Raw genomic sequence first — 13057 nt, forward strand, 5'->3', positions numbered from 1 at the left:
AAAGCGATACTCTATGGGGAAAAGGCAGCTCCGCACATCCTATTGACGAGAGTACGTGTTCTCAAGGCCTTGCGGGCTGTTTCCGGCTGAAGCCATCAAGTCGGGCATCAAGCATACACAGTATGGTTGTCCTGTCCCCGCATTTGAGAGCAGTCTTGAATATGCGAAAGGTGCAAGTGTGCTTCTCTGAGAGCATGGTGGTGTCATGGACAGAAAAGGAGCTACTCAACAAAAGGAGCCAGCCGCTGCTGGAACGTGCCTTTAGCCCTTCGCCACCAACCCTCCCCTGTATAGCAAAGCTCCCCCGCCAACCCCCTCGGCCGTTTCACCAATTGCAGCGGTGCAAACTCCGTCCTTGCCTCACCGCCTTGGCCGATCTGTGAAAGGAAGAGGGACAGCGGCCGGAGACCCACCCTCAATCCGTGACTGGACTTGTTGGATGCCCAGGTGGAAAAAGCAATCGTGGTGGAAAGGACACAAAAACCGGGACGAGCGCGGAAAAAAGTACGCGGCGAGACGACTTACAGTCACAATCAAACAAGTCCGGCCACGCATTTATCGGTGCTATCCGCTCGTTCCACCAAAGGCAGAAAGAGGGGGACTGCAGAATCCAAAGCCCCAGAAGCCAACAGCCTTGGAGAAAAAGAAACCGTCCCTCCCTCTTCTCCCCGCCGGCAGTCAGGAAACACCCAATTGAGGAGGCTGGGAACACATTGGTCGACTACCTTTATCGTGCATTGCGAGCGGAGCTTGGATTCTCTCCCCGCCTCCAAACTCGCCGCGTACACATTGAAGCCTTTCTCGTCTGCTTCTCTCGCCAATTGACAGCATGGCATCTCCCACACCTCCGACCGGCATGGCCGAAATTTCGGAAGCTCAGCAGGCTGCGGCGCCGTCGCCGAGACGGTCTGTCAAGCGAGTTGCGTTCGCAAAAAGCACCAAAAGCGGCAGCGGCAACAGCAACAGCGGCCCGCTCTATATGCAGACCTCTGGAAATGTCGTGATCGTACGGCGGATCAAGAGAAAGAACGAGACGCCCACGAAGCAATTCACCCGATGGCTGGTCGACAACCAAACTGGTACTTTTTGCATGTATCCTCTTGCTCTTCTCCTCCTTGCTAACCGCGCCGCCAGGCCTCTCCTTCAATCTGCTCGCACTCCTCTTCCTTACCCATATCTTCTTTCCCATGCTGCGCACCCATACGACCAAGCTATTCACACTTTCCTACTACAACCCCTCAACTGGCCGATACAACCTGGGCAAGGATGACACGCTCTTTATCCTCTTCGGCGTCACCCTCCTGACCGGCCTGCGTGCCAGCTCCATGGAGTACATCCTAGCACCTTTCGCCAAAAGCCGCGGCCTTTCCAAGAGGAAAACGATCACTCGCTTCAGTGAACAGGCCTGGATGCTCATATACTATGGCATAATGTTCCCGTTGGGCTTCGTGAGTTGCCACCCTGCGCACTTGGGAGACCAAGCCTGATTTCCCAGCGGCTAACAGGCAGTCTTGTTCTAGTATCTTTACCAGCATTCGCCCTGCTTCATGAACATGGAGCACATCTGGTCAGACTGGCCAAACCGTGAGATGGATGGCCTTATGAAGGGCTACATCTTGATGCAGCTCGCCTTCTGGTTCCAACAGATACTTGTGGTCAATATCGAGGAGCGTCGCAAGGACCACTGGCAGATGTTGAGCCATCACTTTATCACGGTTTCGCTGATTTTGATTTCGTACCGTTACCGCTTCACCCGCGTTGCCAATGTGATCCTTATCCTCATGGACGTCAGCGACTTCTTCCTTCCGGTAGGACGCCCGAGTACAGCTTTCTTTTTGCTGATGCATTTCACTGACACAAACCGCAGCTGGCCAAATGTCTCAAGTACTTGGGCCACACCACCCTTTGCGATGTCTTCTTCGGTTGCTTCATGCTGAGCTGGTTTATTCCCCGCCACATTTTCTTCTCCATGATCTGCTACTCTGTATGGGCCCAGAGCCAAGAAATCATGCCACCAGGCTGCTTTCGGGGCGGTCCGGGCGGCTCGAGCATCCTGGTCAGCCCAGATGATATCTCACCACTCACACCCACCATCTCGGCATTTACTCCTTTCAGCCCCACCACAAGCAACAAGCTTGCTTACATGCTCGAGGCCATATTTGATTCGGACGGTGCTATATGCTACACCACGGTGGTCAAATGGTGCTTTTTGTCGATGCTTCTCCTCCTTCAGACTCTGATCAGCGTCTGGTTCGTCATGATCGTTCAGGTCGCCATCCGCGTCGTGAAGGGTGCCGGCGCAGAAGATTCGCGTAGCGACGACGAGTCGGACGAGGTTGAGGAGGACGAAGAAGACGAAGAAGACGAGTTTGTGTACGAGGAGGCTCAAGCACTCGAGGAGGAGGTTGGCGTTGAGGACATTGACTTCAAGGGCTGGGAGCGGCGGTCTGGCCTCAAACGGCCGGTATCGTCAACATCGGGCGTCAGCCTGCCCGGTCACAGTGATCGAAAGGAACTGCTGGGGCGCATTGGGTGCGAGAAACAGGTGGACTAGGATGTCTGCATCTCGCTGTTGCGTTGGGCTTTGGTGGCGAAAGAGTTAGTGCTTTTGATGATCAGGGACGGTGAAAATGGAAACAGCAACGACGGGAAGATCTCTGGCCAAAGTACGAGACGGGGAATGAATGGGATATATACAGTGTTTGTCTTTTTTTTTTTTTTTTTGCCCTCTTCTCGCACGCACACGCTTTTATCTGTTTCTTTTTGCTTTTGTCATTGAGTCATGATCGATTTCTTTTGTTGGGCTTACACTTGATCAAGTGTGTGGTGATACAGTACGGCTGATCCTGCCTTGCTGTACGACACTGGCAGTTAAATATGTGCCAAATAGCGTGTCTGGTTTCTGGTGTCACGTGTGCTTTAACAGATTTTACGTGTCGCTTTTGTCACTTTAAATCTATCTTACATAGTCTTTCACCTTTTGCACTTTATCTGTGAAATCTTCCTACATGAAAAGGCTAACAACTGCATGAAAGAAGGATGGCTAGGACAGTTTTTGTCTCCACGGTTCCTTTGAAGGATAGCGATAGCAAAGGAGCGCAAAAACTACTCTCAGCTTTCCAAAGCAAGCCAGTATGGCGGCCACCAGTTAACAGCATTTGCTCATGCGAGTCTTCGTCTCAGCATAGCCCCATTACTCTCCGCATGATGTGCTGGCTAATCTTGGGCCGCAGCATTTCGCCGAGGCAGTATAAGTAGGTGTACTCCGTAGACAGTAAACAATCAATACAACGCACGAAGTTGCAATAGATAAGGTGTTAACACATATATATTTTGTTTTGCAAGATCCCATCAAACGCTTCGTGAAAAATTCGTTCTCATGATTCCACTTATTTACCAGAACTTTCGTGTATCTTCGGAATGAAGAAAGCATCGACAAAATGTAGCAAGAGCCCAAGGTGAAGACTTGCTAGATTTGAAGATACATTCGTGGGAGAAAAGAAACCAGATCCTAGCGTACTGTGCGCAAAGATAAATGAAAATGGCGAACAGCGCCGTGAAAAAAAAAATATGGCCAAAGCCAAACGAAGAGAAACCAAAAAAATCGAAACGTCAGGACCGAACTATGATACAAAGAATAATAAAGAACTCCCCACGTGCATGGATTCCGACTTCATCCGACTGAAAAACGGCCGTTCAAGCAATGTCTGGAGCTTCACCAAGGGGTGAACAAAAACGCAGTCGATGCCATTTATCAGTTTAGATAGTGACGGAGGCCTTGCCCAGGGACTTCAGCACGTTGGTGCCGTAACTACCTCCAACGTTACCTTCTGAGCGGTAGTTGCAGACTGAGAAGAAGGAAGCCATGTCGGAGACCAAAGTGCCAGCAGCACAATACTGAACGGCACAGCCAACTTCAGTCGACGCAACCCAGACAAGCTGGGAGAAGTGACCCCAGGCTTCGAAGTCGGTCATGTCGGGGGTGTCCTCGCCATAGCCGGCCTCGGGAAACTGCCAGACCTCGCCGTTGTACCACATGTCGGTGACGGCCTGGGCAATGACGGAAGAAGACGAGGTGCTCTCGGTAGCATCAGATGAGCCGTACATTGCGATGTTCTGGCCGTACGCGCCGGTAGAAGCACCAGGGGTCCTGAATATTGGGTTAGCGATTGCATGTATTAGGTGTTAGAACTGAAACCGAGTTGCATGAACTTACAGATCGTGAGCAAAGACACACGTCGCTGCGACCGTGGCAGCATAGCTGGCCAGGTCACTGTTCCAGCTCAAGTCAGGAGCAGAGTGGTTGGCACGGTGAATGTTGTGGTGGTAGACAGCAGTTGTCTGGAAATCATCGGAGGAAGCAGTGGCGGCAGCAGCCGTTGTCGATGAGGTAGACGACGTTGAGGTCTTAGACGAAGTCGAGGGCGTGGCTGCAACAGTCACCTTAGCGGCAACAGTCACCTCAGCGGCAATGGTGACAGCTGGGACTGCAATTTTGGAAGTGGAAGTAGTTGGCACAGGCAAGGGTGATTTTGTGGTCGAGGTTGTTGGAACAGGCAGAGGTAACGTTGTGGAAGTCGACGTCGAAGAAGTTGTTGGCGGAGGTGCAACAATAGAAGTCGTCGATGTCGTCGTCGGAGGCGGCAGCGCCCTCGTTGTCGTGATAATCGTCACTGGGGCAGCGGTAGTGAGAGTGGTGTGCTTTACCTCAGGAGTTTCGTGTTCCAGGGGATAGACTGTTGTGGTTGTCCAGGGATCGACAGTCACGGTAACATAGATCAAGTCGGTGACATATTCGGTCTCGTAGACGCGCTTGTTGATGGGGCTGGCCATGGCCAGAAGCGAGCCCGAGAGAGCGAGAATGGCAGAAGTCTTCATTGTGGATGTTTGTAGTCAGACTAGAAGAGTAAGAGCGAACGATTTGGTATCTTTGAAGAGTTAGCAGATGCTTGATATGCAGTAAGTGATAGAGGGGAGGCATAGGTCAGATATAGTGCAAACACAAAGCATAGTTGTCATTGTAACTATGCATTGTTCCAGAAATGGAAACTGAATGCCGATATAAAGAGTGAAATCCAGGGCAAGTTCATCCTTTGTTGTCTTCTATCACCACTGGTGATGGACACGATGATTGCTGGTGTCCCGTAGGCAGACACGAGACTAACAACGGCATTTATAACGCAATATGGAACGCATCATGATAAACTTACATCTTGACTTAAAGTCACGAGAGATCCTATCCAGGGATTTTGTCGTCTAAGGCGAGTAGATGAAAAGGGGATGGAGCAGATATGAGCCTGGTTCGCTTTGGAGAGTGGAGATGCAGCACTGCTGTATCTTGGAGCCGTCAGGGGATGCTGTAAGCTGCTTGTGTTGGTTGATGTATCTGGCCCTCTGAGGGATGGGAAGCTCAAATACTGAGTGGCGGAGGTGTGGATTGAAATCGAAGTGGTGACTGAGCACAACACTGATGGAGAAGGGCGATTTCAGGGGGAAAAGTATATTTTGAAAGGAATGGAACGTATCTGAACAGACACTGACCTATGCACGGCCTTGAAAAGGAGCGAATCAAAGAAGTTGATGGTAAGAAGAAGGGAAAAAGAGAGGAATGAAAGAGGGGAGAGGCATGAACTTTAAGAAGAATCCGGCGAGGCTAAGAGAGTGAGGGGGATTGCCGTGCAGTTGACCAGCGACTGACGGAAGCAAGGGCACGGAGCGTCGTAAAGAGTGGAGAGGAAAGACCAGGGTAGCCCTGCCGGGAGATATACGGAGAGCAGCAGAAGCAGAAAAATCAGGAAGGGTTTTGGCGAGGCCCATAGGGAAGGAGCGATCCAGAAGCACTTTACTTTGAGGAAACTGGGGAAGCGTAACGTAGCTCCACTGGTAGCACAGGGGTGCTGTTTGTGAGCAGAGCGCTACTCCGTAGGGGAAGGCACACGTCCCTGGGAGGAGGTAGGTACGGCCAGCGTCTTACGAGTGTGCGTATTTACGCGTATAGACACAGAAAGCTGGCCTGTACTACTATGTACGATTACGGAGTATCCGTATTACTCGTGAAGTACTGTTTCCCTAGATCACAGAATCCCTGAATTCTCGGTGCCGGCAGGGCTTTGCAGCAGGAGCTGGGACGAGACCCACTAATTCCTTCGCCGGCTGTAACTGACGACGCAGATTAGGGGATACGAATACTCGTAAGGAGATGGGAGCGCCGAGTTGCACCCCTCCCACCAAATGTACGAGACTCGGCTTGCAGTCATGGAATCGGATGGGCGTTGTGTTTACGTGGCGTCTGGCGGAAACGCCACAAACATTTGCAAGCTCGGCTTTCTTTTGGCAACTTCAGCAACAAAGAGCGGCTTCCTGGCTCGAGACGGTGCCCCTTTTTGTCCAGTCATCGTGCCGCCATGTGTCGTCTGCTAACAGATTTTGCCCGCCACAACGAGGCATTGTGCACTAAGAAGTGTTCAATGTTCCTCGAACACGCCGTCTTGTTACGGGAAATTGTGTGTTCGGCACGACTGTTGTTGCCCCTACCTTTAGTCATTATTTTGTTAGCGGCATTTTCCCCCTGGCCCCAACTGCAAGTGGTGCCTTCAGCATCGACGTGGTGGCACGATTAACCCCAGTGATTTGTTACAAGGATTCCGAAACAAGCGGCCCCACATATTCGACCATCCAGCCAGCCAAGCAGCTACTACGAACCCCTGCACCGGCGGCCTGAAACGTAGTTAATTTCTACCACCACAGCGGGAAACAAAGAACGAGAAAGACCGGACTCAGACATGGTCAATTGACATCTGAGATGGGGAGGACTTGGTGGAGGTACAACGTCCGTGCAGCAATTTGCCTGTGACAACCCTGTGAGATGCGTTCAATCTCCGACTCTTTCGATGACACGACATGTCTTTGGTAGGCCGAGTTGGCCTGCAGCCCGACGGATGGCTTGGCCATGGCGGCTCAACAGCTGTAGGGTACGTCGTATCCCGCACATACGAACCTGCTCCTGAACCAACTCGGCAAGGGCGGCCCTTTCAACCGGTGCCCAAAGTCAGGACATGGCAGCTACATTTCTGCGCCGGCCCACACTTTGACACCGGTTTGCCATAGGTACGTCGTGGAGATCTAGAGCATGTGCGCCGGGAAGGGAGCGAACGAAAAAGCACTGCCCTTGCATCTTGCGTGTTTGGCGTGCCCCATATTAAACAGCAGAAAGATTTGCACGCCGCTGTCATCACTAGGTCGAAAAGGGGGAAGAACGGACGTGCTCCGAACCCACTCCGTTGATTGCCAAGGAGCCGCAATCATCCCGGGTCTCGACCTTCGAATCTAGCAATCACAATTTGCAACGGCGCCAAACCCCGGGGATGGCTTCATGGATCACATTTCTGGTCCGTGTGTGCGAGAGGCAAGGTGGCGGGTATCGGGCTGCTCTTGGCAAAATGCATCCCTCGCCACAGTCAGGAATGCAACTAGCCACAATTACAAGGCGCCCTTCCGATCGAGGGCAACCCATGGGTCAGCGTATCTCTCCGTGCCCTTTCAAGGCTCCCAACATGGCGCACTCGTACGTACGGTACAACACAAAAATGTGTTGTATCGATGCCAGCTAAAATGAAATTGGCGAAGCGAGAAAAGCAGGCCGGGTACGGAGTAATAGGTGGAACCTAGACAAGGGCCCTGGGCTGGCCGGCAACAACTAAACGAGATGGAATAACGCACATATTCACTCAGCGACGCTACTGGTGACCGCCTCTTACATCTTCCGTCGAAATGACCGGGATTTTTACAGACTGGATACGTTCATGCTCCGTACATGCTCTGTTGGAAGGACTAGTCCAACAACCGCCCAGTAATCAGTGGCGAACGGCTTCCTGAAACAACAATCAAATAGGCGGCAAAGCCATCCCAGGAAGCTATTTCGTAGTGAGCAGGCAAGTGGTCATGGGTATGCCGAAATCCGGGAGGTACTGGAAATCGGGAAAATGGAATTATCTTACCATCTCTGGTCTCTTTCCCCTATGTGATAACTGACTTGTAGGCCTATTCACTAGACTACGACTACGACTACGACTACTCGTATGAAGGGTCAGGTGGCAGATGGAGAGCAGACTTCGGTGGATAACTCCTATTACTCAATATATGCCACAGGCCTCTGATGCTTCGTGTGTATGTCCTACTTTGTGCCCCCTGATTCTTGTGGAAAGTAATTGGCAACGTCACCCTTTCGGTTGAAAAAAAAAACCAGTCTGAACTACTGACCAAAGCTCTAAGTATATGTATTCTGTCCCGCTTCAGCAGGTTACGCCTTCAATGCTTTTTGTCAAACACAGTCACTAAATAATTACACAAGGCAAGTATGGCCGACAGCTCTCAGTGTGGCATTCGATATTCGAAACTTCAAGTCCTGTTTTACCAGGTCGTTAGTGGTAAGCTACGATCGCTAGTCGTGATATAAGATATCCACGAAGCACTCGTAGCTTGTACAGGTATGTCGGCCCTTTCTGCTTCGATTCATTGAGTTCACTAAGATTCCGAGAATCGTGTTTATTGTACGAGTCTATAAATTGGACTACGTCACAAAGAATGCGTTTCGAGGCGAGTGGATGATTTCTGCAGATTGACTGCACAGTATTCGAGTCTGACTACCGTATCCTGTAGGATCCTGTAGGAGATGAAGCATTTGTTTGTACAGTAATATATCTGTGTTCATCTCGGATGCGTAGTTCTGTCTCTGATCCTCTGGATAAGCAGGTAGGAAGAATGTGCCAATATATAGGATAGTGGGCCAGAGAATTCCAATCAGACGACTTTGAAAGGTGTTTGGGTAACCAAACCTGATGATAATTGTGACATTAAACGGAAAAATCGGAGCACTGCAGACGTGTGCCTGTTGATGCAGTAACCATAGACCAAAATTGATACACAATCCAAGGAGAGCACAAGGCCAGAGCTGGTAAGATACAACGTGTCAAACTCAGAACGCGGTATAGGACACACTGTACTCTGTACAGTTTGTGGATTAGGAACTTGCATTATGTCTATCAACTGCCAGTGTTTTAGAGTACTGGAAGCGCCAGATGGCGTAGAGCTTGGATTTACGTGTTGTGGTTTCCTACCATGGCGAGAGTTTTTTGTCCTTCCCCTGAGGCCGCACCATCACATTGCGCGCAAGTTTGTCAAGTAGCCGATGCATGCTAAAAAAAGCAAGAGGGTCCGACCAAGCCTTCAGCATGGAACAGACACTGCCGTGAAGTGGTGACATTGGATATTCTTTTCAATGCTTGTCTCATTCAGGTTGCTTGATAACCGCTACATATGTACACATGGTGCTGCCTGCGAGAGGCGCTCGCATCTCCCCTCAAGCCAATGCATGTGTTGTTCTCGTTTCCAAACAGCATTGACGCCCAGCCGTCCGGTCAGCTGGTCTCGCCAACAGCGCCTCGACTCTTACGACGCCGGTGCAGCGGCCTCTGTCGCCGGTGCCTTTGCCGGCACAAAGGGCTTCTCGACAAGGCCTCTGTTGTAGTGCGCGTAGATCTGCTTGCTGCGGAGATGTATGGGCGTGCCCTTGGACGCGTCCGGGATGACCTTCTCCAGATTCTGTTGCGGCAGTTAGACAGACGACGGTCCCAAAGGTGCGTCCTGGAAAGACAAACACGCACCAGGTTCTCAAAGACGCATTTGTTCAGCTTCCACTCTTCTGGCCGGCACTGCCACAGCTGCTGGTTGTTGTTGTCGAGGCACTGCCAATGCGAGTGGAAAGACTCCAGGCAGCTCTTGTTGATGTCATCGATGCTGCGCAATTCCACCAGGTCAGCATGCTTCCATCCATCCGCCATCCGGCCCATGACAGGCCAATTGGACCGACTCACACGCTCCGTGCACACCGGGTCACCCTCCGGCCTTCCTTCAGACACTCGACCTCGCCATTGCCGGGGTTCTCAGCCTTGCACTGCATGTAGTCGTCATTGTATGGCCGGCAGCGGGCGCCAATGAAGAAGGATGCCGAGAGGAGGGGGCCTGAGCTCGCTCCAATCTCCTTGACCTTAGGGATCGATTCGGGCAGCGGGGTGGTGTCGAGCAGAAGCTGCTGGCTGAACCTACAAATCGGAAGTCACGCATCAGTGGATCGGCTCTGACTTCGAGGCCCGCCGGGACAGCCCTCTCTCCCTCGGTTTGGGCAGAAGGAAGCGATCCCGGCTTTCCGCGGAGCAAAGGGACATACAAGGGCTTGCGGGTCGACATGATTTCTGATTTTCAGCGCTGAGCAGCGACAGTCGGGGGGTGGACGAGTAGTTTGGGTGGGACTGGGGACGGCGGAAGTGGGCGGACGGACGTGATGATTGTGAGGTCTTTCGATTTTGAGCTCCGGCAATTTTCTGGTCCGGAAAAGCCAAGGTGAACCGACCGGGTCAGCAGGCAATTCCGGGATTTTATTGGCCAGGCCCACACCGATGCGAGGAAAGGTGGCCAGCCAATCACAGAGCACTAGGCTGTAGCCCAGGTGAACGTCCTCGTACCCACTTTTTAATTCTTTCCACTGCTTCTTGCTTGTTGAGGCGCGTCTGAAGGTCCTGCTCTAACTTCCTTGTGCTGGCGCTTTCGGCACCTTGATATCCAGGACACAGGAGCGGAGGACATCTTGAGCAGAATTTCCGGCGTCGAACAGCGCGGTGATTCTTTTCAAATTTTCGTGGTCGGGGATATAGCTTCAGGAACAACGCGGCCCTTGTTTTGTTTCTCGGGAAACAGCTTATCTTCGCGTCATTTGCATCCCCTTCTCTCAGTACCAGCCGAGTGAGCATATCAGCCATGTCCTTGTTTGGGGCAAAGCCCACGACTGGACTGTTCGGCAGCAGCACGACGGCAGCATCGCCCTTTGGACAGCCAGCAACCAACGCCCAACCAACGGGTGGCCTTTTCGGCACGGCGACGGCAGCTACAGCACCGACCGGAGGCCTTTTTGGAAGCTCGACAGCAACAAAGCCAGCCGGCGGCTTGTTTGGCGCTTCTACACAGGCTACGCAGCCTTCGGGAGGTCTTTTTGATGGACCGATACAGACAGCACAGCCAGCTTTGGGGTCCAGCCTCTTTGGCTCGACACAACAGGGACAGCAGCAGCAACTCCAACAGCAGCAGCAGCAACAGCAACAACAGCAACAACAGCAACAGCAGCAACAACAGCTGCAGCAAATGCAGCAAATGCAACAACAGCAACAACAGCAGCAACAACAGCAGCAGTTTGCAGCAAGCCAGTCTAGCTTATGGGGAAGCTCGCTATGGCAGCCAGGGCAGCCTGCCGCGCCTCGTACGTACCGTCCCCATCTCTTCTATGTATGTATCCTATGTGGGACACGGGCTGACGACAGCGATGGACAGTGGAGAAGCCGATCCCGGATCAGATTGCCACGCTCATGGGTAAGTGGCGGCCGGACGTGCCGACGACGGTTTTCAAGGAGTACTTTTACAACAAGGTGGACGAGAGCCGGGTGCCGTTTTTTCAGCCGCAGGCGTTTGAGAACCCACGCGATTGGGAGGAGGCGCTGCAGAACAAGCCGGCGCCGGGCTACTTGCCGGTGCTGTGCACGGGCTTTGAGGGTCTGGCGACGCGGCTGCAGCTGCAGCGGCGCACGGTGGCGGCGTTCAACGCAGGCCTGCACGAGATCAACACGAAGCTAGACTCCATCTTGTCGCAACACGACCTGCAGACGAGTGTGCGGGCGCTGGCGGCGCGGCGGCGACACGCCGAGCTGAGCCGGCGGGTGCTGGCGCTGGCCGCCAAGACGCAGGTGCTGCGCAACCGGGGCTACGCCCTGTCGGGTGACGAGGATGACCTGAAGCAGAAGCTGCAGGCGATCGAGAAGACGATGCAAGACCCGGCACTGAGCGCGCGCATGGAGGAGCTGTGGAGCCGGCTGATCGTGCTGCGCAACTATGCTGATGCGCTGCGGGTGGAGGTGAACAAGCGCGGCGTGCGCGAGGAGGAGGGTCTAGGCGAGGACGTCGAGGCAAAGGCAAAGAAGGTTGGCAAGCCCTGTTCCTTGTGTTGGCATCGTGCCAAGCTAACCGTCGACAGATCGTCGAGGACTATGAGAAGCAACTGCAGCACCTCAAGAAGGAGGTGGAGCAGATCAAGGTAGACTTTGAGACGTGGCAGAAAGACAACCCACAGGCCGGGTTTGCGGCAGCTCGGTAAAGGAATGCGTGCCGGCCTTACGAGGGCACGTGCCTCATGACTGATGGATGCGAGATGTCGGCTGCAAAGAGGGACGCAGGCCGGGTGCAAGTGCAGAGAGAGGAAATGTAGGCATTTGGGGTGCTAGGAAGTACAAAAACAGGCCGTATTTGAAAGAGAAAGACGCTGTTCGTTGCAGTTGAATTCGTTTGCTTCTCGCGGCCCTACTAGCTCGAACCGTATCTGATATAATCGCTGCCTCTGTATTTTTGATCCGATCCTGCGCCTCGTCACAGAAGAACAGCGGTGGCTTGTCCGTCCTCCGTCCTGTGCACCGAATTGTCTAGTCCGTATCTTACACTCGGCACGCCATGATGCCGCAATAGCAGAAGCCGTTTCTTCCCGAGCGGTGTCAGCTCGAGGGCCTCAAAAAAGCTTCCAGGTGGCCTCGACAATGAAAGGAGCTGCGCGGGTAGAGTCAGCAGGCGGCCCTTGCGTATATGTAGTAGTCAATGGGGATGCATACAGAGGTACAGCACGATCGCCGTCGTCAGGAACTGCTGGACAGTGTAGCCGGCCTCGAGCTCGCCGATGCGGAGATCTTCCTCCGAGAACTTGGGGGCTATTGCGACACAATGAGAGATCCGGTTAGCTTGCGCTGGCAGACAAAAGGGTACATAAAAACAGGCGGCAATGACATACGGCCTGCAAACATTATGAGGGTCGACGAGAAAGACGCGCGCGAGAGGGTGTTGCTGAGTACGACAGTGGCTTGTTTTGAGTGTTGTTCACGTTTACTAAATTAATTGTAGATTTTTTGTCGATTGCCCCATTGATGTGGGCCGCCTAATTCCGACTACGTCAGTCAAGCAGCTCCGAGTT

General features: G+C 52.8%; 4 protein-coding genes across 4 annotated transcripts; 2 read left to right on the forward strand and 2 right to left on the reverse strand.

Moving 5' to 3' along the window:
* Positions 1–829: 829 nt before the first annotated feature.
* On the forward strand, positions 830–2554 carry CMQ_5016 (longevity-assurance protein; the record flags this gene model as incomplete). Its single annotated transcript, XM_014315952.1, has 4 exons — positions 830–1079; positions 1135–1448; positions 1521–1808; positions 1868–2554. The coding sequence occupies 4 exons, from the start codon at positions 830–832 to the stop codon at positions 2552–2554; spliced, it is 1539 nt and encodes a 512-aa protein (XP_014171427.1).
* A 1205-nt stretch (positions 2555–3759) lies between these two features.
* Positions 3760–4878, reverse strand: CMQ_5077 (scp-like extracellular protein; the record flags this gene model as incomplete). Its single annotated transcript, XM_014316013.1, has 2 exons — positions 3760–4150; positions 4217–4878. 2 exons carry the CDS (start codon positions 4876–4878, stop codon positions 3760–3762), a joined length of 1053 nt encoding a protein of 350 aa, XP_014171488.1.
* Positions 4879–9447: 4569 nt separating this feature from the next.
* CMQ_4959 (NADH-ubiquinone oxidoreductasesubunit) lies at positions 9448–10245 on the reverse strand (the record flags this gene model as incomplete). Its single annotated transcript, XM_014315895.1, has 4 exons — positions 9448–9600; positions 9663–9795; positions 9873–10100; positions 10226–10245. The coding sequence occupies 4 exons, from the start codon at positions 10243–10245 to the stop codon at positions 9448–9450; spliced, it is 534 nt and encodes a 177-aa protein (XP_014171370.1).
* A 567-nt stretch (positions 10246–10812) lies between these two features.
* CMQ_5082 (nup57-like nuclear pore protein) lies at positions 10813–12196 on the forward strand (the record flags this gene model as incomplete). The annotated part of the gene is made up of 3 exons (XM_014316018.1): positions 10813–11038; positions 11380–12023; positions 12077–12196. 3 exons carry the CDS (start codon positions 10813–10815, stop codon positions 12194–12196), a joined length of 990 nt encoding a protein of 329 aa, XP_014171493.1.
* Between the last annotated feature and the right edge of the window lie 861 nt (positions 12197–13057).

Source organism: Grosmannia clavigera (assembly GCF_000143105.1).
Source record: "Grosmannia clavigera kw1407 unplaced genomic scaffold GCSC_160, whole genome shotgun sequence".
In the NCBI taxonomy this organism is placed as follows: domain Eukaryota; kingdom Fungi; phylum Ascomycota; class Sordariomycetes; order Ophiostomatales; family Ophiostomataceae; genus Leptographium; species Leptographium clavigerum.